Source organism: Chaetodon trifascialis, chromosome 7 (genome assembly GCF_039877785.1).
Source record: "Chaetodon trifascialis isolate fChaTrf1 chromosome 7, fChaTrf1.hap1, whole genome shotgun sequence".
Lineage (NCBI taxonomy): Eukaryota > Metazoa > Chordata > Actinopteri > Chaetodontiformes > Chaetodontidae > Chaetodon > Chaetodon trifascialis.
Genome location: NC_092062.1, coordinates 21,736,580 through 21,758,119, shown reverse-complemented (window position 1 = coordinate 21,758,119; position 21,540 = coordinate 21,736,580). Strand labels below are relative to the sequence as shown.

Here is a 21,540-nt window from a genome sequence, read left to right as displayed (position 1 = left end):
TACAAACTTAAATTATTCATAGAAATTCCTCTCTTGTATACTGGAACAGCAAAACAAGGAGCATAACACAAACATTTATAGCCATATTTATTATTGTTTTTTCCGTTTCATGTGTTTTACTTCCGGTAATGGGTGTCTTAAAAGTCAACTTATGTTCAATGACAGATTTTTCCTTATCAATAATATAATGAGTCTACTGACTCTACAGTAATTATTTACAACACAACCAAGTCTTGCACAAAGACACAACCAGTATTAGATCCTACCAGCTCTCTATGATTCATTACCCTCCCCTCACTTCCCCCAGTTTTCTCTCCGCCTGTCCAAAAAGGAGGTCTGGAGAGAGCAATAAAGTGACAAAGGGAGGAAGGAGGGAAGGAAGGAAAGAGTTGGAGGAAGGAGATGTACAAGTGTTGAGGCTATAGAATCAAACTTAGCGAGGGACAGAGAGGCATACAGGGTTGTCTAAAAACATACGGCTTATTACTGTTGAAAGAATATAAAGGTCCACATTGTGTTTGTCCTCTGAAATGAGCAATAAAAATAACTGCACCGCAGGTCCTTGCTGAGGTGAGAGACCAGTCAAGGGAAGACTACAATGGAGGAACTGTACAGGTGTGGAGCAGCATCTCTCACCTGCCTCCAAAATTATAAAAAAGGAAAACAGAAATCAACAGCTGGTATAAATGAAGGAAACAAAAGGACCAGGGTTCACTGCAATGATATGAGGAGTAATAATAATAATAATTATAACCATAGGAATAGTACAACAACAAACTGAATATAACAATGTTAAATACAAATCAAATTATTTAAAAAAAAAAAGTTAATAAAACTGCTTGGCAATAGAGGATTAAGGCCTTCTCAGCCTGACCTCTACAACAAAAAGCCAGGATGTGCCCGCTGACTCTGACCCACCTCCTTCCTTCATGGCTAGCGAATGAGAGGCACAGGAATGCTCGGTTCCTTCCTACTGGCATGTGCTAGGATCAGTCGCAAGAAGGGAGGACTTGGCCAGACAGGTGATTGTAGGAATGATGGCACTGCCAGAAGTCCACTTGAGTTTCAGTCATTTTTTCAGTAACTCCAGGTAGACCTCGCCTGAAGGTCTACATGTGAGCAATAAAATGGAGAAGATGAACTTTGCAGGTCCATGGTAATGAGTTCTCTGGTCAAATCAAATAGTTTCCTGCTGTCGAGGGCCCAGCCCCCTAAAGTCAGCAGAAACGAGACACAAGCTCACAACAGTTAAGTCTACATACAGCTTGTTCCTCAAGCAGATACTCGCTGCTTTTACTCCTCTAACCCTTTTAAAAACAAATATCAAAACATGAATCGTCCTTGCTTTAAAACTGCTGACTTTTCACCGTCTCAGAATGGGTTAAACAGGTCTCTCCGTCTAAGCGGGAACCCCTTCCTCCTCAAGGCAAATGAGTGCAGCTGTGCACAACAGTCCTTCGTTCACTGGCATGGATGGGAGCGTTCTCCAAGGTGGTTAATACAGAGTGCTAATTCAAGTGTGGGAATCAAGAGTTTGCAGGGTGTGTATGTGTGTGTATGCACGCACATGTGCGTTGTGGTAGTTTTTGTGCCACTGGTCTTTCACGTGTCTCATTTTTTTGGTGCAAGGGTCACATAGAACCAAAAAAAATTAAACAAAAAAAGTCCCAACGTTGCATACAAACACCTCTCACTCTCACAGATTGGCTGCTGAGGATGGAAAGAAATCTGGATCTGACCAGAGGAGAGTTAAGAGTGTGGATTAAATTTAAAAAAATGGAGAGAGTGAAAGCGCGTAGGGGGTGGAAGGGTGTGACATCAACAGTCACTGATTGGTCAATCTAACTTGTCAGCATCCCTCATCTAGAAGAGTCCTGTGAATCACGAGGATCCTCTGGGCTCCCCTCGGTCCCTTGATCCTCTTCTTCATCCTGCAGGTCCCCGCATCCTCTCGCAGATCCTTCTCCTGACTGGGACCCAGAAGGTCCAGGGAGAGAGCAAGTTGAGTCAGAGAGGCCTAAACCGGAGGCATCAGAGGGGGCAGCCGTCTGCATGATCTTCTGCCGGACCTCCCTGATCTTAAGCTGAAGACACACCTTCGTGGGAAATATATCGGAGTATCTTGTCTGGAAAGCTGCAGTGGCCTGAGCTGGAAACAAAGAAAGAAAAAGACGAATGAATGTCTGCAAGTGGAAAATCATTCTGAACATGCTTGTATACACTGTGTGTGTTTGTCTCACCTGATGGAAAGAAGCCCTGCTCCTGGAACAGCTGCATGACCAGTGCTCGCCTCTGGTCCAGGGTTCGTCGCAGCGAGGAGTACGGCACCTTATCAAACTCCAGTTCTGTCAGGATGTCTTCTCCATCAGTGGCTGGGAGAGGGGCACATCCTGACATCAGTGTGACAAGAAAAATCTGATTTTTTAAAAGTCTTATTTTTCAAATACTGAGCAAGAAACATTCACAAAGGGGGCATAAATAACCACTCCAAAATATACGTGTATCAAGACACCCAGGCAGAAGAGGAGGAAGAAAAAAGAAAACAGTATGAGTAATTGTCCACAAAACCACAGAAGAAGTAAGGCACGGGTGACATCCAGGCCCTCCCGGGAAAGCATATTCATTATGTGTTGGCTTTGAAATGAGCGTATATGGGAGGTGTGAAAGAGCCGGAGAGGAGGGACGAGTGCCACTGACTAATGAGGCTCATTGTATCAGGGAAGCCAAATTTGTTTTTTTTTGGGAGCCTCAGTGAATATGTAATTTGCTCCATCTGATAAAAGTTCCATACATTTTGGATCCACGTATTGTAGGAGGAGGCTTTGCTTTAAGCCATCTAATGGTAATACACGTCAAGGCTGCTGTAAATAATATTTTTAAAATGACTTCTTGGCCCTCCCGTCCCGTCCCTCACGTATTGCTCTCAGTAGTGCCATTGTATCTAATGGAAACATTTCCATGGGGGTGGGTTTTACAAGTTTTCCCCCATTCCTTATGTATCTTCATGAAAGTTCTCAGCTGTAAATATCTACTCAATTCTCAGCTGCTCAAATGTAAAATTGTCATCACTGAATCACTGATGCAGACAGATCAGTCTTTGACGTGACCATTTTCTGAAGCCGCTCTTAAATTATTTGGCGTAAAGGTCTTCATAGATCCAGTGCTTCTTAATGGAGAGATTAACTTTGGTAGCCTTAAAGAGGACTGTATTTTATTCCAGATTTTAAGAGAGGGCCTAGTCCAGTCTGCCATTTCTTTTACAGGGGCATCTAGAAAAGGTAGGATTTGCAGCAGTACAGGGCACATATTTATTTCGATATTAAGCCAGCTTTGGAGAAGGAATTTATTTCGATTACCCAATTTGTAATAAATTTAGACAATGTCAGTCATTGTCTGTGTGCCCTTGCTTTTCCCTGTGTGTTACCTGCTCTGTCGAAGGTGAAGATGTCTCCCTCGCACTTGGCGGCACTTTTAGGTGTGTTGGGCTCTGAGCTGCAGCTTGAGCGCCGCCGACTCTTTCTCTTAGGAGAGACTTGATCGTCAGTGGCAGAGTCCAGATCTAGAAGCACACACAGGAAACCAAGACACAGCATGAGATTTATATGTAAAAGACCCCTTTTCAAAGTCCTAATATACTGTACAGCCTTTGCGACATCAAGTAATAAAACACATACACGCTATCAGTGTAGCAACAGCATCATACACCTCAAGTCAATAAACTCCATAGAGAGAGTTCTACCTTTGCTTTTCATAAACGGCAGCAACTATCTGCTGTTCACTAAATTTTTGCACATTCAATCGCTGCAACTCGCCAAAAGGAGCCTAAAAGCGTTTAGTCAGAGTATCATAAAATGTGAGCGAGACCTGTAGAGTTCTTCCTCTTGCGCCGATAGCTGCCCAGAATGGCACGGGGTGAAGTGGCCAGACTCTGCAGGGTGGGTGAAGGCAAAACCTCCTCTGGCCGAAACTCTGGCAGCTCTGCGAAGCGCTCCTCAAAATACACCTCTGACAGCACCCTGCCAGACCAACACACACACACGGACACACACACAGGTACAGTATATATACACTGTCCACCCATGATCTCTGCAGCCGTACACGTGTGATTCTCAAAGGTGTTAACTCACTTGTCCACAGAGTCAAAAGTCTTCTTAAGAGGTGGTGGGCGGGCTTTGACCTTTTTGGGCGCAGGACCATCTTTGTCGGTCTGTGGGGGAGGCAGGGCAGGTTCTGTGGCTGATGGAGGGGGGAGAGGAGAGGAAGGGAGGGACTCCTTCCATCCAGCCTGCACAGAAAGTTCAATTTATGCATTTCATGCAACGTCACAGACACGTTATGATTACGATGGCAACTTTCCTCACATTATATCAGAGCTCAAAGTTGGTGTCTGAAGTTCCTCTCACCTCTTTGGTGGTTGTGCTTTCTCTGTTCCGCGTGTCAGAGGAGTCCACTGCACTGGAGCCCTCCAGGGGTCTGTCAGAGGATGGCAGCTCATTGGCGGGATGTGTTGATGGAGACTCAGGGTCAAAGCAGAAATGACTAGTGGCTGCAGCTTCTCTCTCCCTCTCCTTTTCCCGCTCCCTTTCTCTCTCCCTGTCCTTCTCCCTTTCTCTCTCTTTTCCTCTGCCTCCCCCTTCATAGCTGCCCACAGGGATGTTCGCCACCGTTGCCTTCACTTTTTGAGGGGTCCTGACAGGAAGCTGGGTTAGTTTGGGCGTACCAGGTGTACTGCCTATAAAACATTTAAAAAAACAGTATCAGTAACACAATTCAGACAAAACGCAGCCTTGGAGATGAAGTATTGAATAAAAGCAAGTACCAGGTGTTTGGATCTGAAGCGGAGGACTGCAGGGCCTCATAGACACAGCTGTGCCACTGGGAGGTGCCACTGAGCTGCTACTGCTCGAGGTCTGCGCTTGCCTCTCCGACTGTCTGTCCAAATGCATCAGCTGGTCTGTCTGCCTCTCAGCCTGTCTGTCAGTTTGTCGATCTGCAGGTCTGTCCGGTGGCAGGTGCCTGTCTGCATGTCTGTCCAGATGGAGCTGCGGATGTGGGTGCGTGATTGTGGTGGGGGTTGCTGTGTGTTTTGACAGGATGTGCGGGGAAGCGCTGGAGGGGCTGGACACAGAGTACACCACACTGGGGGGTACTGCTGTCATGGAGACCACCCCTGTTGCCATGGTGACGCTAGGTGAAGGAGGGTAGATGGCGGTGACTATCTGGCCGCCTGAGGCAGGGGCTGAGGTGGAGGGTGACAGAGACTGAGCTGGGGCCAGGAGTGGTGGCTGACCTGGACGAAGGAGACAGAAGAGGCCAAATATTCTTTAACTCTTACAGTGATAATAAAGAACATTTTCAAGAGAATAAATGTTCACATCACTGCTTTTTTATTGATTAATGTTACAAATTAGTGATTCATCCTCTCACAACGGAAACACAAGCTTATATTTTTTCCATATATTTTCATATCATTTATTCATTTTCTTTGATCTAAGAATGAATTTGAGGTATAACACAGTTTGTTTTAGAAATGCATCCACAGAGATTTTTTCCAAGTACAAAGCAGCTTGTATTAATACTCATTTGGCAAAAAAATGACTCATATATGCAAATACATGCTCTGTGCTGCACTATGAGACTAGAGATGTAATTGATAGGTTATCCGCAAATGATAAACATTGGCCGACTTCCTTTATGGTTGAATGAAAGTTAATACGAATCTGTTTTGGTCAAACAGGAATGGATTATATTATTTACTGACTTATTCTTCTGTAAACTTATTCGACTTCATTTCAGCACCATGCACTGTTCAAGTAGCTTTGTGCATAATGATTCCTTACAGGTTCTGTGTGCATAACAGTGCTGACACTGAAAAAAAGTGACAGAGTACTGCACTCAGTCCAGATCGTACACGTACTAAATACGGTGGGCTGTTGATGGACACTATTTTCCCACAATGCATCGGCTCAAAACTGGAGAAAATAAAATCAACTGCAGACGGTGGGGAAAAATCTTGGAAAAGAGAACGAGGCTTAATTTCAGGAAAAACATTTTTATGTCCGTTTGTGAAGTTTAATTCGGAGCGCCATTCCAAAAGAGGTTAGATGTTATGAGGTCATGTTAATTGGGATTTAAGTGAGCCAGTAGATTTATTATATTATTATACAAAAAAAAACATGTAGAAGTTTTAATGTAAGCTATGAAATGGAAAACCTCTCAATGCTCATACTTAGAACCTATGAATACATCTCTCCGCAGCACTGACCTGCGATCAGTGGCTGAACCAGTGTCTGCCCAGGTGGTGCAATGGCTGTGAACCCGAGTGTTGCTAGGGGGGATGGAACATATGCAGATCCAGCCACTGGCAGGGCCTGCTGGGTGGTGGAAGAGCCTGTTGTTGCTGAGACCAGAGGCAGAGTGGATGGGACCCCTGGAGTGGACTGGACATAGGTGATCCTGGACGGGAGGTCCAGAAAAAGGAGACGTGATTAGAGGAATAAAAATAAAAATGAAGAAGGCATATGGAGAATGAAGACGGGACTATGACATTTTTCTAATGAAGAATATATCAAGAAAGGTGTTATAGCGGTGACAGGAGGTGTTAAGGTGCAATGATGAGCCAGAACAGGAATGAAGGGAAAAGAGACATGATTAGAAGGAAAGAGGGAGACAAAAAAAGAAGTGCTGCAGTGAGGGTCAGTGGGTGAGTGTACATCATAGCAAGCAGCACTGGATGACTAGTGTTTGTGTGTGTGTGTGTGTGTGTGTGTGTGTGTGTGTGTGTGTGTGTGTGTGTGTGTGTGTGTGTTATGAGCTGAGAGGTAGTGTGGGGGAGGCAGGCAGAGGCAACTTGGGCCACCAGCAGCATGACTAACACATCCAGAATAGAGCTGCACTGCTACAGCTGCACCCCTGCTGGAGTTTTTGTTTCTCGCATTGTCTGCTCGTTCAGCTTAAAGAAATCTGGACATCCATGCCACATGACACAATGCAGCTTCCTTAGTTATGGTATATTTTATCCCACTGCAAATTAAAGTCCACTTGGAAGTTCTCTCTGAAATGGTTGAATTGTACCATTTGTCCAAAGGGTGAAAATTGTCATGTAAACACTTGCGATTGCTTTCTATTTTTGGGTTAAGACACGATTTCTGCGCCGGCTCTTCCAATTTATTTAAATCCAAGATGGTTGAAGGGGTTTATCATTGGTGAAGTGATGTTTACTAGTTTTAGGGAGATTCTGAATCACTGCAAGTCCCATGAGTGGCTGCTGCCTCTCATTTGCAAACTAAATTAGTAGTGTATTCTGATAAAAGAAGGTCGCTTCAATAGTAAGCACTGCAGTAAGCTGAGGATGGAGCAGGTACATGTCATGTCAGCAGCACCTTATCCAATTATTTTTTCGTCAAGTGAGACAAATAAAGTAAGTTAAAAAGTGTGTGTGTTCACAGCCCAGGAAGTAATAGATAGAAATGCACAAAGGAAGTCATCATTTTGATTTTTATCATGGTGAAAAAATATTTAGCTCACGTAACCTCAACTAAAACGTGGCAAGAAACAATATGGCAATAATGGAAGCAGTACTGAGGTCAACAGTAACCCAGAGCAGGAGAAGTGATACTGACATATGTTCGTAAATGGCTGCCTGTTTGTCAGAGATGAGTCAAGATGTACTGGCACATAATTTGTTTATAGCCCTTACAGACATCTGATCTGTAGCACTGCTGGGGTTCATCTATCTGTTTAAGAAATAGCTTTTGGGCTATCAAGCATAAATCTCTATTACAGAAAGTTCCAAGTCGAACACGAGCGTTATGGAGAGAACTGAAATGCCCAAGAATTACGGGAACTCAGAAATCCTCCACGTCACGACACAGCACTACTGGATACCAGTGGAAAATGGGCCTTCACACAGGCTGCCTCAGTGATGAAAACTAAAATTGCTGATGGTTGTTTACACTGACTGATCATTGAATATCTACAGCCCTGGGAGGAGGCTCAGCCCTGCTTAGTAAACCCACCGGTTGTTGTCATGAATTGAATTCATTAGACAGAATACGCACATTTACAACACATGCAGACAGCACCCAAACTGTTTCAGTTAGGTTTGGAGAAAGGAAAGTGCTCAGATCTGTAAGTTTTGGCTCTCATGCTGTAATTTGCAGCATGTTGCTCGATTTTCATCCTATAAATATCTGGCATGAAAGAATCTGAAAATTTAGGGCAACTCGGCTGGTAATCTGATCAATTGGATTTACCAATGCAGGTTTTTTTTCCCTTTGTTTGCACTGCAATGCTAGAGAGTGTAAATCCTCAATGAAAAAGAAAACAGCCACACCTGAAATGAGGAGAGAACATCTCTTCCCACCTTAAAATGGGCTCATGTGCAGTATTTTGTTTGTAAACGATACATTAAAGAGATTATCTTGCACATTTAAGATGATAATTGGGTCTATATTTTAAATTTATGACAGCCATCTTGATAAATCTTAATTCAGGCATTTAGATCCTAACATTTTCTCTTCTGAATACATTTTCTCTTAATGCATTAATGTGAACCTTTTAGCTTGAATGGTGCTAAGCAGAAACACTGCACTGCAAACATGATAGCAACTTTAGAAGAGTGAAGCACATGTCTAAAAGGACCCTTTCAGCCCTCTGACACTGGCAGGTGGCTCAGTTTAGTCTCAACAAGCAGTTGTACAGAAGCATTTCACAGTCAATTCAGGGTAACTGTTGTGACAGCAAACGTATTTGCCACTTCAGCACAAACTGTGAACCAACAGTTGCTTGAAATTGCTATTTGACATGTGTGTGATCTGTGTATATAATTTGCCCGATGTTCAGTAAGCAGTGGATGCCCATGTGCAGTTTCTTTACTTCCTACCTGGTAGGTGCAGGTGGCAGTAGTACAGCCTGGGAGGGGGCTGATCCTGGAGCCACCACAGCCGCTGTTCCCACTGTTACAGGGAAGGGGTTGGCAGGGTGGACTGCTCCACCTTGAGGCAGCTGGGACTGGACCACAGGCATGGGAGCAATCTGGATGATCTGAGGAGGTTGTGAGTATTGGAAACAATAAAGAAAAGAATCAGACAAATACAAGTTTAGGAGTGGCATGTGAAAGTGGTCAGCTAATTGCTTGTGTCTCCAGTGAAGTGCTCACTGACCTTGTTTCCGGTTTGAGCACCGTTCTGGACAGGAAGAGGTGGTGCCACAATGGGAAACTGCTGGGTAGGGGCTGGTGCAGTGCGTACTGTTGCCATGGGAACAAGCATTTTACCTTGGAGCACTGGAGACTGTGTTTGTACTGAGGGAGACAGGGAGAGGGAGAATGGGTTATTTATTAGGAGTCACCACCAGAATAATAGCTATGTACTCTACACCTAAGGCCTTATCATTGACTCTGCTTAACTTTATTGTCATTCATGCTGTTCTGAAACTCTCACCTCTAGTTCCTGGGCTGACAACTCCCACTGCAGAGCTGGACGTATATCCCGTCAATGAACTTGTACCCTGCTGCTTTCCATTGGCCAGGGACACATGTGAGGGTGGAGCTGTGGGCAGGTTGAAGATACTGGTTGGCTGGCTGAGATGCTGAGGTGGACTCTTGGGGTGGGTGTTGGCAGGTAGGGTGGGCAAGATGTACTGAACTTGTGTGATGGCCTTACCCCCAGGAGGAGCTAGGGAAGAGGCGGGAAGGAACTGAGGCTGAAGCAGAGGCAGAGGAAGAGGCCCGTTGGTTTGGCTATGTGGTGCTGAAACACCGGTGGAGGGAAGCACTTGCTGCTGGGAGGGCTGAGGTTGGGGGGAGGGGGTGATGAGCTGTACAGCAGGTTGAGCAGACAGAGCCCCTCCTAACACCAAATTAGTCACTACACCACCTGGGCCCACGCCTGCACCTACAGGATTAGGTGATGATGAAGAGTAGTACCCACCCCCTGTGGATGTGGCCCCGCCTCCGGCTCCAGAACCAATTAGAAATTGTGGCTGCTGCTGGGGGGTCAGGGACTTCCTCTCTGGTGGATGTGGACTGGACGATGTGCCTCCATCTCTGGGTTTGCTGGCGATAGGGAGCGGTGTGCTGATAACAGGACGCATGACATTGGTCACCACTGTAGAGGCCACCCGTACAGCGCCAATGCCGAGAGGGGGGTTCGAACCCAGTGAACCTACTGATGAGGCTGGTGTCCCACCAGCTGGAGAAGTGGAAATGACTGACTGGCCAGAAGAGAGGGAGAGAGAAGTGGCTTGCACTCCTCCTCCTGCCTCCCCTCCCATTACGTCCTTACTCTCTCCTTCTCCTCTGTCCTTCCTTCTGTGATCTGAAAACCCTCCCCCACCTGATCTCCCCTCATCATAACGCTTACTGGTGGGATAAGAGGACAACGAGACACTCCTGCCATGAGGGGTATGGTGTGAGGAAGATAATGCAGAGGAGCAAATGACTGGTGCAAAAACTCTCTGAAAAGAAAAAAAGAGAGGGCATTAGTTTGAGAAATCATGAATGTGTGCATGAGATTCACTGTAATGCTCAAAGGAGAAAAATGTTTAAGCCGGTTACCTTCCGTTCACTTTCGTCTCCAGAACCATGCTCACTATCGCTGTCAGTCACCCGCTCCTTACACTTTAGGTCTATGGAACTGCTAGGATAAGGGTCCTCTGTGGAAAAGAAAAAATACACTACAGCTACACTTGACATTCCTTGCCATTTATGATCCAATAAAGTCAGGGTGTGTTTAGTGTCTGAATTAGCTCTCAATCCCGTCAGATCTTTGAAATCAAAACATAGAAGGGATCACAATCTGAACAGAATTTAGCCATGTTATGAGCTATGTGAAGAAGTTGGGAAAACAGCTCCACAAAGGGCATCGATATTACTTCCGGTCTTTAATATTATATTTCTGCACGCAGTTGCTGGAAATTGGCAAAGTGTGTCAGTCACACAGGAAGCAGCGAACTTGCACTTTATCATCTCGAATCTAACATTTGGTTTGATGAGTAAAGTAGGTCTGATTTCTCACCGATGACATCGTCATCTCCCTCCTCCTCACAGATGACCATGCGTTCTTCGTCACTGGTCATGTCCTCGCTGACCCCCCGCTGGGACTGTGACAGGGGTGGGGCATGACTTGAAAACTGGCTGCCACCATCCCCACACATCTGAAAAAATTAAGTAAGAGACTCTAAAGTATAAACTGCTTTTGAAACAAACTGCCTTTATAAGGAAAACTGCTTATTACAAAATCATCTTTCCAGGACACTGAGCTGTATGTCTCTCTTACCTGTGCCAGTTCTGCCAAGGCCTGTGTATTACCCCTGTCACCCCGTTCTAGGCTGTGCATGGCGCTTTGAGAGAAGGCACGGGGACGGGTAAGCTGGCCAACATGCCCTTCTCCTGTATTCCTTTCAGAGACACCCACCAGACCTGGACCAACTCCCTTCAGCTCCACAGAATGGGGCTCTAACAGGGTTCAAAAAGAGGACTGTTAAAGGACTGGAAAGGACAAGAATACTGTAAATGACAGATACTATAAAAATATACAAGTGTATGTTGTACATGGTGAGAGCTGAGTGAGACCAACCTGTGGACTCAGACATGCTCCTCTCTCTGATGTCTTTGCCCCCTGGCACCCCACGGCCTTCAGAGCTGGACTTCTTCCTGTCTTTGTTGCACCACTTCCAGTCTGGGTGGGCCTTAAAGTGGGCCTCTTTTACCTGGGAACAGGAGGAGGGACAAGAAGCATTAATGAAGAAAATGACAAAAAAATACAGTGTATGCAACTATCAAGTCACACTATTAGTGATTTTTCTTCTTTTTTGCTGAAATGCATCTGAGTACCTGGAAGGCCAAATCATGGTACTTTTGTTTCTCCTTAGGTCCCAGAGCATACCACCACTCCCCGAGAATCTTGCTGACTGTCCTGTTGTCCTGGTTTGGGTGCCGCTGGTGCACCAGTGCTCGATGGCGCTTGCTGAAAATCATAAATGCATTCATTGGTCGCCGTATGTGGTCCTTCTCCCTCTGAAAGAGTGAGCAATAAAGACACGGAGATATTACATTACATATTGCAGTGAATGGAAAATTGAGAATCTTGATTTTCCAGTAGGAACAGTGAAAAGATTACCTTTCCAGGGCTGCTCTTATCACCGTCCTTGGGCAGTGCACTGAGGGACTGAGTGCGTCTCTTTACTGGTGACGTAGAGAGCGGCTGCTCTGGTACAACTCCTGGGAGGAAGCTGAAAGGAGACAAAAAACAGCCCTGTTTGTAATCTTTAGATATTGATACAGAGACACTGAGAACAATACGCACAGGCAGACTTAAACTTTCTCTTTCCCTCTTAATTATTTCAAAAATGTATTTTATACTCCATAACTGGTACTATTTATCTTAGAGCTGCAAGTCTATCAGATGTAGACAGAGCACACAAGTAGTTCATCTCCCATGAGATACATCAGCAGTTTCAGCAGAAAGCTCATCCATTTCAATGGCTGACAGGCTGGCCACTGCCTTTCATATAGTGATAGAGCCCAGAGATGGAATGCTTTTGTTCCCATCTGCTTTGTTCTGGCATTGAGCTCTTCTGCCCAAATTAGCGCGAGGATACAGAAAATATCACACTCCTTTACTGTATGTGTGGGTACACAGTACCACACAGAAAATTACTGCGAAGGCTGACTTGGACAAATACATAACCACTTTTATGTACGGACTCTGATAAGGGTGCATGTGTGGTGTGTATCTTCATGCATTTAAGTTACCTCACAGCTTTCTAGACAAAATCACGATAAAACAAACAAACAAACAAAAAACATATACTCACGGGTCATCCACGTCACTCTCAGTCTCGCTGTCAGGCCTCTCCCTCTCTGCTTCTCCTTTCTCCTTCTCTGGAGGCGGCTCATCAGAAGAGGGGGGAGGCTGGGACAGGGGACCTCTCTCTACAGTGGGAGGTGCCTCTGCCGGCTCCTGTGACAGCGCTGCCACCCCCTGACACTCTGAGGAAGAACAACAAAGAGATACTTGATCAGGACAAGTAAACAATGTACGGTATTCAAAACAACATTCAAATCCAAGGAAAATGACATGACACTGGCAGTAACACATTTTCTATGGCCATTCAGTCAGGCATAAGCGTATTTGGTACCTGTCTTCAGACTGGCTGCCTGAGGGTGGTTGACCGGGTGTGGGCCCTCTCCTGGCTGAGACGAAGCATCTGATTGGGTGGGTGCCAGGAAAGGGACCAATGAATGCCAAGGGAAGACTGGAACTGACCGTGGCTCTACATTGGTCCACACTGCAGAAAAAAAGAGAGCATTGGTTATGACTAACAGCCAGCACCATCTGACGTCCGTAACTTCATATGATGCTTCCCTGCTCAGATATCACATTCAAAAGAACCAGGCCTTCATGCATTCAGACTACCAAGATGCTATTTCCATATTTGGGGAATCAGGGCCCTCAGTGCAACACTCCCACCAGAAAAGCATTCCTACTCCAATCATCAACTCCAATCATTTCTTAAAATTACTTTGCAATGTTTTATCATTTAGGAGTGATAAAACCACAAATGAACAGACATAAATCATCAGGGATAGATCAGAGCAAACTGCTTTGACAGTGGCTCCTCTGGACACACAGCACTACTGGCTGTCATTTTAGCCATCTAAAAAGGGGCAGGTTCACACCTGTAACACTAGATGGATACAATTAACTTCCTGACAAAATTAGTACTTCGAGAACAGAGAATATTAGCACTGCCACAGTAGCACACCTCCAGCCACTTAACTGGTTAAATCACTTCAACAACAGCAGATGTACAAAAGGACTCTCTGTTCCCAGTAACAGGCTGGATGGAGAGGAGAAGCTGGTACACTCTGAACCCTCATATATTAAAAAGGGACTCTGTAAGTCATATCATCTTTATTTCCATTAGTGAATAAACAATGCCTCTCTCAAAAAGTTTTAAATGACAAAATCTATCCTGTGAGCTCTCAAAAATAGATTCTGTCCATTGTTTATTCAACACTTAAGGATTGCATTATGCTAAGACTAAACAACAGTGAAATATTGTTGTATGTATAAAGATTTGGCAAAAAAGGATCCTCTGTACTCATATAAACAGTAAGACAAGTGGCATAGACTAACCAAACATGCTTAATCCTTGCCGGAGATACTGAGGATTCTCTGATGAGAACATGGTTGAATGAAATCCTTGCTGTCTCTCCCAAACAGAATAATGATATGTCCTTTTAAAATATCTCTTCTACAACACACATAAATCCAGGAAAGGAAACATCTTTAATCCAAAATCTCGAGCTGGTGTTGATGGGAAGCTCACAGAAGACGACAAGTGCTCAATGGTGTCTGTATCCGTTTCATCCCTACAGGTTGCAGTCATCATTCACAAGAATTACGGCATCATCAACCTGCATCATGAGGATTTTAAGATGTGGCATACAGAGGTATCCTTCTTTTGAGTCCCAATGTGAGTAAAAAATGAAAAATGTCTGTCAAGTCGAGTCCATGTCTCTGTATCGCAGAATGCCGCAATCTAATAACGCACACGGAACAATCATACATCAGTGGACAAAATGTACGATAAACGATTTCAATAAATCACAAAACTTAAGTTAAATCTCTGTAAATGCAACAGTGTATTGACGACCGACTGAAACGATGATTATGATCGAAGGCAAGGATCCTCCTCCCTTTGGTCTAATTACCCCCGATGCCCTCTCTCCCTGTTTGTTTACATTACTACAGCAGCTTGGTCATGAAGGGGTTAACAAGGCCTCGAGTCCATCCACGGCCTCGATTAAAACATCCGCCCGAAAACTACGCAGTCTTCCTGGGCCATGGCAAACCTCGCTCTGTGCTACAACAGAGCTGCAGACATGAGGGCTCGGTGGGTATAAAGAAGCACATGAAGCTCCCGAGGGAAACAGCTAGTGGCTCCTGTTCGAGGGCACCGTGTCGATCAGGATAAACAGCACCGCAACAAGCAAATTGGGGCGATCAAAGCTAAGGTGATGCGTCTACTTGAAACTTGGAAGAGCGATGTGACAATCTGGTTATTGTCCAAGTGTACACTGTTTACTTCAACGGCGACTTTAATACTTGCCGATTCTTACAATTAACCACAAAGGAGCCAATTCAGCTGCCTCTTGCAACAACCGGAGCTTCAAGTGCACCACTCCAAATTGGACCAACCTCTCGGGAACGCCCCTGGTCGTGCACCCGCCGCACAGACAGAGGCAAAAGAAACGCAATTGTTCTCATGTCTCAACTACAAAGGCGTATTCACACGTACTGGCTGCCAAAATAATCCAGCGAGGACTGTTTGACAAGTGCATTACACCAAATACTAACTTGTTTTCCCCGTTACCTGCACCCAGAATTGCACTATGCACCTGTCGTAACCTGACAATTAACACCTGCAAAGATCCAAAATCACCTATAAAATGGTAGCAGCCAGCCTGATCTTATTTGTGTTTACTACGCATAAGCAGATGTCGATGAGTGTAAATCTGGTGCATTCATCCATCAGCCAGTGCTTACAAGCCCGCTATCCATCAGTTTTGATTATCAAGAGATCAACCAAACACCATATCGACTACAAACCAGCTCATCTGATCTCTGCACAGTCTCTGATTTACCAGCTCAAATGCTACCTGGCCAATCTGGCCACAGACCTGACGTTAGCTACCAACTGATGTGTCTACAATATAGCGATAAAAGCGACCACGGTGAGGACTCCTGGCTCCCGTCAGCGAGCAGTAAGGGGGGGTGAATCGCATTTGGTGTTGTATTTTTCTTTCTCCTCCTCAAGACACCAACCGAGTGGCTGGATGAAGATGCCCGAATACTGGACCCGCAAACGACGGGGGGCTTTAAAAGAAGCAATACAGGTTAATGCCGTTGGTGAGGTCCGTCCGCCTGCAGCAGGTTAGCTAGCCACTTCGTGCGGACGACATCGGCGCGCACACCGTCCACTTCGGTTAATACTTGGTATTACGAGTGTTGTTTTGGTCCAGAAAAGTCCTCTTATCACATCTCCACAGCTCCTAGCCCGAGTTTACTCCCTTATTTTTGTCTCGTTGTGTCTCTCGCAAGCCTTGGCCCTTTCTTTCTCTTTCCCTCCCTCTTCCTCTTGTTGTAAACTAGGCTGCTTGCCCCCCCTGTACTCGTCCCCCTCCCCTTCTCGTCCTGTCAACCTCGCCCAGCCTTGTCCCGCCTTCTTCGGCGAATTCCATTCTACTATTGGCCAAGGCAGCCTCCTGTCAACTGCCCGCCGCGAACTCTGATTGGTCGGAGTGTGCACTGGAATGCCAGTCATATGCAAATTTCACCCGGCTTTTCGACTAGCGGCTCTTCTTACCACAAAAGCTGGAGTTCTCTTTAACGTAAATTACCAATAAATACAAAAAAACTCATGTAGCTCTTTTGTATCCATATTGCTATATAATCTGGCGTTTATGTAATGCCTCAAAAATATGTATTTTTGTGTTTCTTTCAATAAGCCCACCCAGGCTCATGTCATTGGTACAGGATTCGTAGTAAACATGATTGACGCGTGAAACCGCGAATCAAAAGCCGACACTCAGATGTAGGCCAACCAATGGCTTAACAGAAGTTAAACAAGATCCTGCCTTCTTACAAATGGTCGGATAAAGATTTAAAGTACCCACGAAGACCATCCGAAGCAGGAAGGCGCTAGTGAGCTATGTCCTGTTTACTTTCCACGCTTCTTGTGGTCTTTCTATGCAATCTGTAAAGGGGATGGAGGGGTCTTAATGTGGGCTCTGAGGTCAAGATGACGATGCACATCTACTCCCATTATGCTTATATGAGTATTCAGGGTCATTCTCTGTGTTTCTTGTGCATTTTACCAAAGTTGTTAAGTGCAAGCATGAATGCAAACATAAAGACTGTATTATAACTCAGCAATGTTCACTTCTGCAATGTCTTTTTCTGATAATGCTACACATTTGCTTTTAGGAATGCAGCTAACAGAAGAGAGGCCAGTGATGTAATTTTCCTCCATAAAAAGCCCTTTCAAATCCCAAAACATTTTTCCATCTCTCCATCATGCAAATGTGCCTCCTCCAGACAGAAATTTAAATGTTCTGATGCAACACTCGCAGGGACATGGAGAGAGAGAGAGAGAGAGAGAAAAAGAGAATTGAAAACAGGAGAGTAGGGGTGGTTAGAAAGAGAGGGAAAATGGGTGGAACAGGCTAAGAGTGGAGAGGACCAGAGGGTAAAAATAGACTGAGAGTCAGTTTCAGCAGGAGAGGCAGGGAGGGAGGGATGGAGGAGGAGGGTGGGTGGGTGGAGAGAAAACAACTTGTGAAAACAGAACTTCTCTTAAAGGGAGGGAAGGCATGGGGGGCCAGAGATGGGGGACATGCAGGGAATGCATTTAAAGATACCTACTGCATATTATTAAGGCAATAACACAGCTAAGACAGACAGGAAGACTTGTACTCATGATATGGTTTCCCGTCACACTGTATGAGTCAAGAAGTCATGCTCAGCTTAGCTCATCTATCCATAAGACAAATACAATACTGGGAGGGACTTAATTACCACTACCAGCCAGTCAGCTCATCAGGAGCTTGGGAACTGACCAATAAGGTTGTGAGAGTCACTGTCCGCCACTGTCCTCAGTAGTTTAAAAAAAAAAAAAAAAGTTAACCCTTTCAGTCCTTGGTTACACTTCTCTATTAGGAAAAACACAAAAATTTGGGTCTGTGCAGCTACACAAGACTGGACAAAAAAGAAATAATATTCTAACATGTCAAAGAAAAACAAGCATTTTTGCAGTACACCTAAGCTGCACTCAATATCCTCTCAACTCTCATGTGCCTTTATCTTCTCAGTCCATTGGCATCAGCAAAGCATCTTGCGTCATGTAAAAATATGGGGTGACTGTACTTCTTTTAAGCCTAGGCGTTTCCAGTAAGGGTTTGACTAATAGGCATTAGAAGAAGAGACAGAGAGAGAGAGAGTAAGAGATTAAGGCTTATCAACTGCACTGAGCTCTCAACAAGTCAATCCAGTGAACACAGTGTGTTAAGCACAGCTAGTTGGACAGCTTGGCTGTGTGAGTGAAAGGAAAAGAGGGTGAAAGAGGGCAGGGTGGAGATGAGGGATTACTGTGGCTGCTCAGTGGTTTCAACCCTGAGTAAACATTACAAGTCTGTGGTAATGAACTACATCTGACCAATTATTCAGAGCAGAGTAATGAGTTTTTCCTTTAGACTGGTTTGTATACAGTAAAATCCTAAACGGATTAGCAACAACATACTGCAAATGTATTTGTGTACAAGAATTGTTGTCACTTGGGCGACATTTTCTAACTCTCACACAACAGTTGTTTGACCACAAAAAGATGTTCAGCTAAGATAAGAAAATCTGTTGACGGCATGTATGTGAAGTTGAAGGGGGGAGGGAGTCATGGAGGCTGGTGGGAAGGCACAGCATTTTAGAGCTTAGTCATATATAACAGAGATAAGTGGTGAAGAATAGCACGAGTAAAAGAAAAGGTGTGAAAAAACAGTAGAAGAGAAATTCCCCCTCTGCTGAGCTTAACTATTTCTCCCTGCTGCCGTGCTGGCAGTGCAATATCTGTGTAGGTGTTCTGCAGCTTTCATTGGCTGTCTCCGCTTACAGGCATCGTGCTTTTATTGTGCGTATTTATGCAAGTCTCTACCCCCCAATTACATCTGTCAAACGCCATGTGACCTCACATAAGAAACTTTTCCTCCTCCTCTTTACCTATGGTGGCACCATGCAGGCGGAGCGCCGCCTTCGCTCACTCTCCCATCCCATCTCTCTCATCCCTTAATTCATCTTCCACCCCTGTGCTCTGTGTCTCTCCCTCCCACAACCCACCATTTGCTCCGTCCAATTATAACTCGATCCACCAGTCCTTTGCAGTTACCATGGCAACAGCTATGTTGGGCACAGGTCCCCGTGTCGCCCGTGGTCACCAGTCTGCCATGGACCATCAGCATCTATTGTATCAAAATAAAGTTAACCATCGTTTTTACATGGCTTGTGGACGCACAGAGGGGTGGCTTTGTGGGACGCAAACAGGAGAATCTTTTAAGACACTGGACTCAATAATGTCCTTGTTCTAGTTTCAGTTAAAGTATAAAAAACCCTGCTGCCCCCTCTTTCTTTTGATGTTGCAGAGGGAAGACCCATCACGGAGTATTGAGAAGAATAAAATGACAATTGCTGGTAACTGCACAGATCTCATTGCTCACAAAACACACTTCACATTCTGTAGCTACTTAAGCAGATTCACTGACTCTCTCTTCCTGACAGCGAATAATTAGCAATGGGGAAAACAGATGAAACACAAACTTGAGACCAGTGCATGGAGACCTATATCCCTCCATCCACTGTGTAGAAGAACTTGTAATGTGTGTATTTGGCCATCTGGGGGCACTACTAGCCTGCAGATAAATGGGTGACAGACGGGCAGCAGCAGAAAGAAAACCAGTGGAGCTGGAGATGCAAGGAAAGGAAAGGAGGAGAGTGGGATGAAGGAGAGAAAAGAAATTCCTAAGCTAGATAAAAACTCTTCTCATTCCAAACTTTGAGACGTGGGGAACACACAAAGAAGGTGATCACCTATGAATGCGGGTTCAACTGAAGATCCTGAAAAAGCAGCCACAAATCTGAATATCGGTCTAACTTCACATGCATGCAGTCAAAGTCTTGGAGCCACCTCAGACTCAAGAGTCCCACTGCACCAGTGCATTTTGAGAATCTCCCCAAAGTATGCTTCGCCCAATAGGAAATAGGATTATCATTGCACATGACTTTTGTGGTAAGTCTTGAGGGCTTCACATGTGCTTTGGTGCCAGTCTAGATGGCTGTGTGATCCAGATGTGGTTGTTGCCATGGCCAGGGAGGATATGCAGGGCTTTAAGCGTTACGTAAAGCAAGGGCGGGAGGGAGTGGGGATGTTATTCCCGGGTATCCGTATCCGGGTAGACCAGGATGAGGAGAGCAAAGTGGAGAGGAGGGGAAGCGAAGCCACTGCAATGCGATGGAGCAAAGGGTTAAAACAAACGTGTCATAATTTTTTAGAAAGAAAAATAAAAAAAATGTGATGGAGGAAAGTGGGAGCGAGGAGAAAAGATACATCCAAGAGCAAAATAACGAAAAAGTGTATTCACGTGTACTTAAGGGAGCGTGACATGTTTCCTCAGTGTTGCACAAACTGTGTGTGCATGTGTGTATGCGTGACAGAGAGAGGCAGTGATAGAGAATCACACACTTAATGTACAAAAGCAATATTGTTATTTTACTTTCAATCATTTAGAACTGAGCAATACTGTCATCTGAGCAACACTGATACGTGGATCTTGTGGAACATATCTCTACAACACTTACATTTAAGAAACTAAAAGTGCAATCAAAAAAAATTGTTTTCAAGAATCTGTGATGCTAATAACAATTATTAAGAGATAATCATGCAGCGCGGTACGTGAGATGCCGAGCAGTTTCACTGCGTGGTCATTCAGAGAAAGCTGGTGTTTCTGTCAAAACCCGGATTTGGATCCAAGAGAACGAACACAAAAAACTCATTTAGGACCTTTACGGCAACAAAGTCATCTAGGTCCTCTCTATAAAAAGAACACCATGCACACTTTCCTTATTGACTTCAGAGCTGGACTAATGAGAGCTGCTGCTCGAGGATGCCACATTCTCACTCTCAGTAAATGGAAAAAATGTGTTTTAAATAAATTCTGTAATTTTCAAAACAGTAGCAGAAAACAGTAGCTGGTGTGGAAATATGTGTTGTAAATATGACCATGTAAAGGATATTAGACCTGGAACACTTCAGTCACCGTTTGAATAATTTAAAGGAAAGCCTCTGATTATCCAGGACTGTTTCTGTTTTCAGTTTCTGTTGACTAAAACAACCGAGACGGAGTAAGAAGGAGCCACTGCTAATGTGTTGGTGTGTAAACACATGTGAGCATGCTGAAGTTCCTCCTCTCTCAGTGGAAAGTGACACAAGCACACGTGCCCACACACACACACACACACACACACACACACTCACACTCACACTCACACACTCACACACACACACACACACACACACACACACACACACACACACACACACACACACACACACACACACACACACTCACACACACACACGCATACACACACACAAGGAGCTGCTATTTCTATTTGTGAATATTCTGTGTTATGCACAGGCTACATCAGTGTGATGTTTGCTTTGTTGCCATGGCAACAGACGTTTGGCGCTCACACATCATATCCGGTGCTCAATGATTGACGCTCGGTTACTCGGTCTCATACACACACAGTGCATGCAACACACACGTGACACCATAAAAACGGTCTCATCCTTCACCTTGTCGGTTTTCTGCCTGCTCCTTTAACAGTTTTCTTTTATGGGAAGTTACGGGCATGCTTAAACAGACATTTAATTTACTTACTCATTAGTGTGTCTTAGGCGGGAAAGCACATACACACAGAGAAA

At 44.8% G+C, this 21,540-nt stretch overlaps 1 protein-coding gene across 6 annotated transcripts in view; it reads right to left on the bottom strand.

Moving 5' to 3' along the window:
- Positions 1-818: 818 nt before the first annotated feature.
- Positions 819-21,540, bottom strand: part of cicb (capicua transcriptional repressor b) — a 35,508-nt gene continuing 14,786 nt past the window's right edge. Inside the window, exons 3-22 of one of the 6 annotated variants that reach the window (XM_070967485.1) lie at positions 13,144-13,293; positions 12,820-12,994; positions 12,123-12,234; positions 11,837-12,019; positions 11,580-11,712; positions 11,280-11,458; positions 11,019-11,157; positions 10,559-10,656; positions 9,666-10,458; positions 9,444-9,551; positions 9,165-9,304; positions 8,885-9,045; positions 6,266-6,456; positions 4,820-5,290; positions 4,404-4,732; positions 4,128-4,285; positions 3,865-4,025; positions 3,425-3,559; positions 2,241-2,390; positions 819-2,149 (exon numbers count right to left, since the gene is read on the bottom strand). In XM_070967485.1, coding sequence (XP_070823586.1) covers positions 1,860-2,149; positions 2,241-2,390; positions 3,425-3,559; positions 3,865-4,025; positions 4,128-4,285; positions 4,404-4,732; positions 4,820-5,290; positions 6,266-6,456; positions 8,885-9,045; positions 9,165-9,304; positions 9,444-9,551; positions 9,666-10,458; positions 10,559-10,656; positions 11,019-11,157; positions 11,280-11,458; positions 11,580-11,712; positions 11,837-12,019; positions 12,123-12,234; positions 12,820-12,994; positions 13,144-13,293 — 4,256 coding nt within the window. In that variant the 3' untranslated portion in view covers positions 819-1,859. Of the gene's footprint in view, positions 2,150-2,240; positions 2,391-3,424; positions 3,560-3,864; positions 4,026-4,127; positions 4,286-4,403; positions 4,733-4,819; positions 5,291-6,265; positions 6,457-8,884; positions 9,046-9,164; positions 9,305-9,443; positions 10,459-10,558; positions 10,657-11,018; positions 11,158-11,279; positions 11,459-11,579; positions 11,713-11,836; positions 12,020-12,122; positions 12,235-12,819; positions 12,995-13,143; positions 13,294-21,540 lie in introns of all 6 variants that reach the window. The other 5 variants (XM_070967486.1, XM_070967483.1, XM_070967481.1 and 2 more) reach the window with 5 other exon arrangements.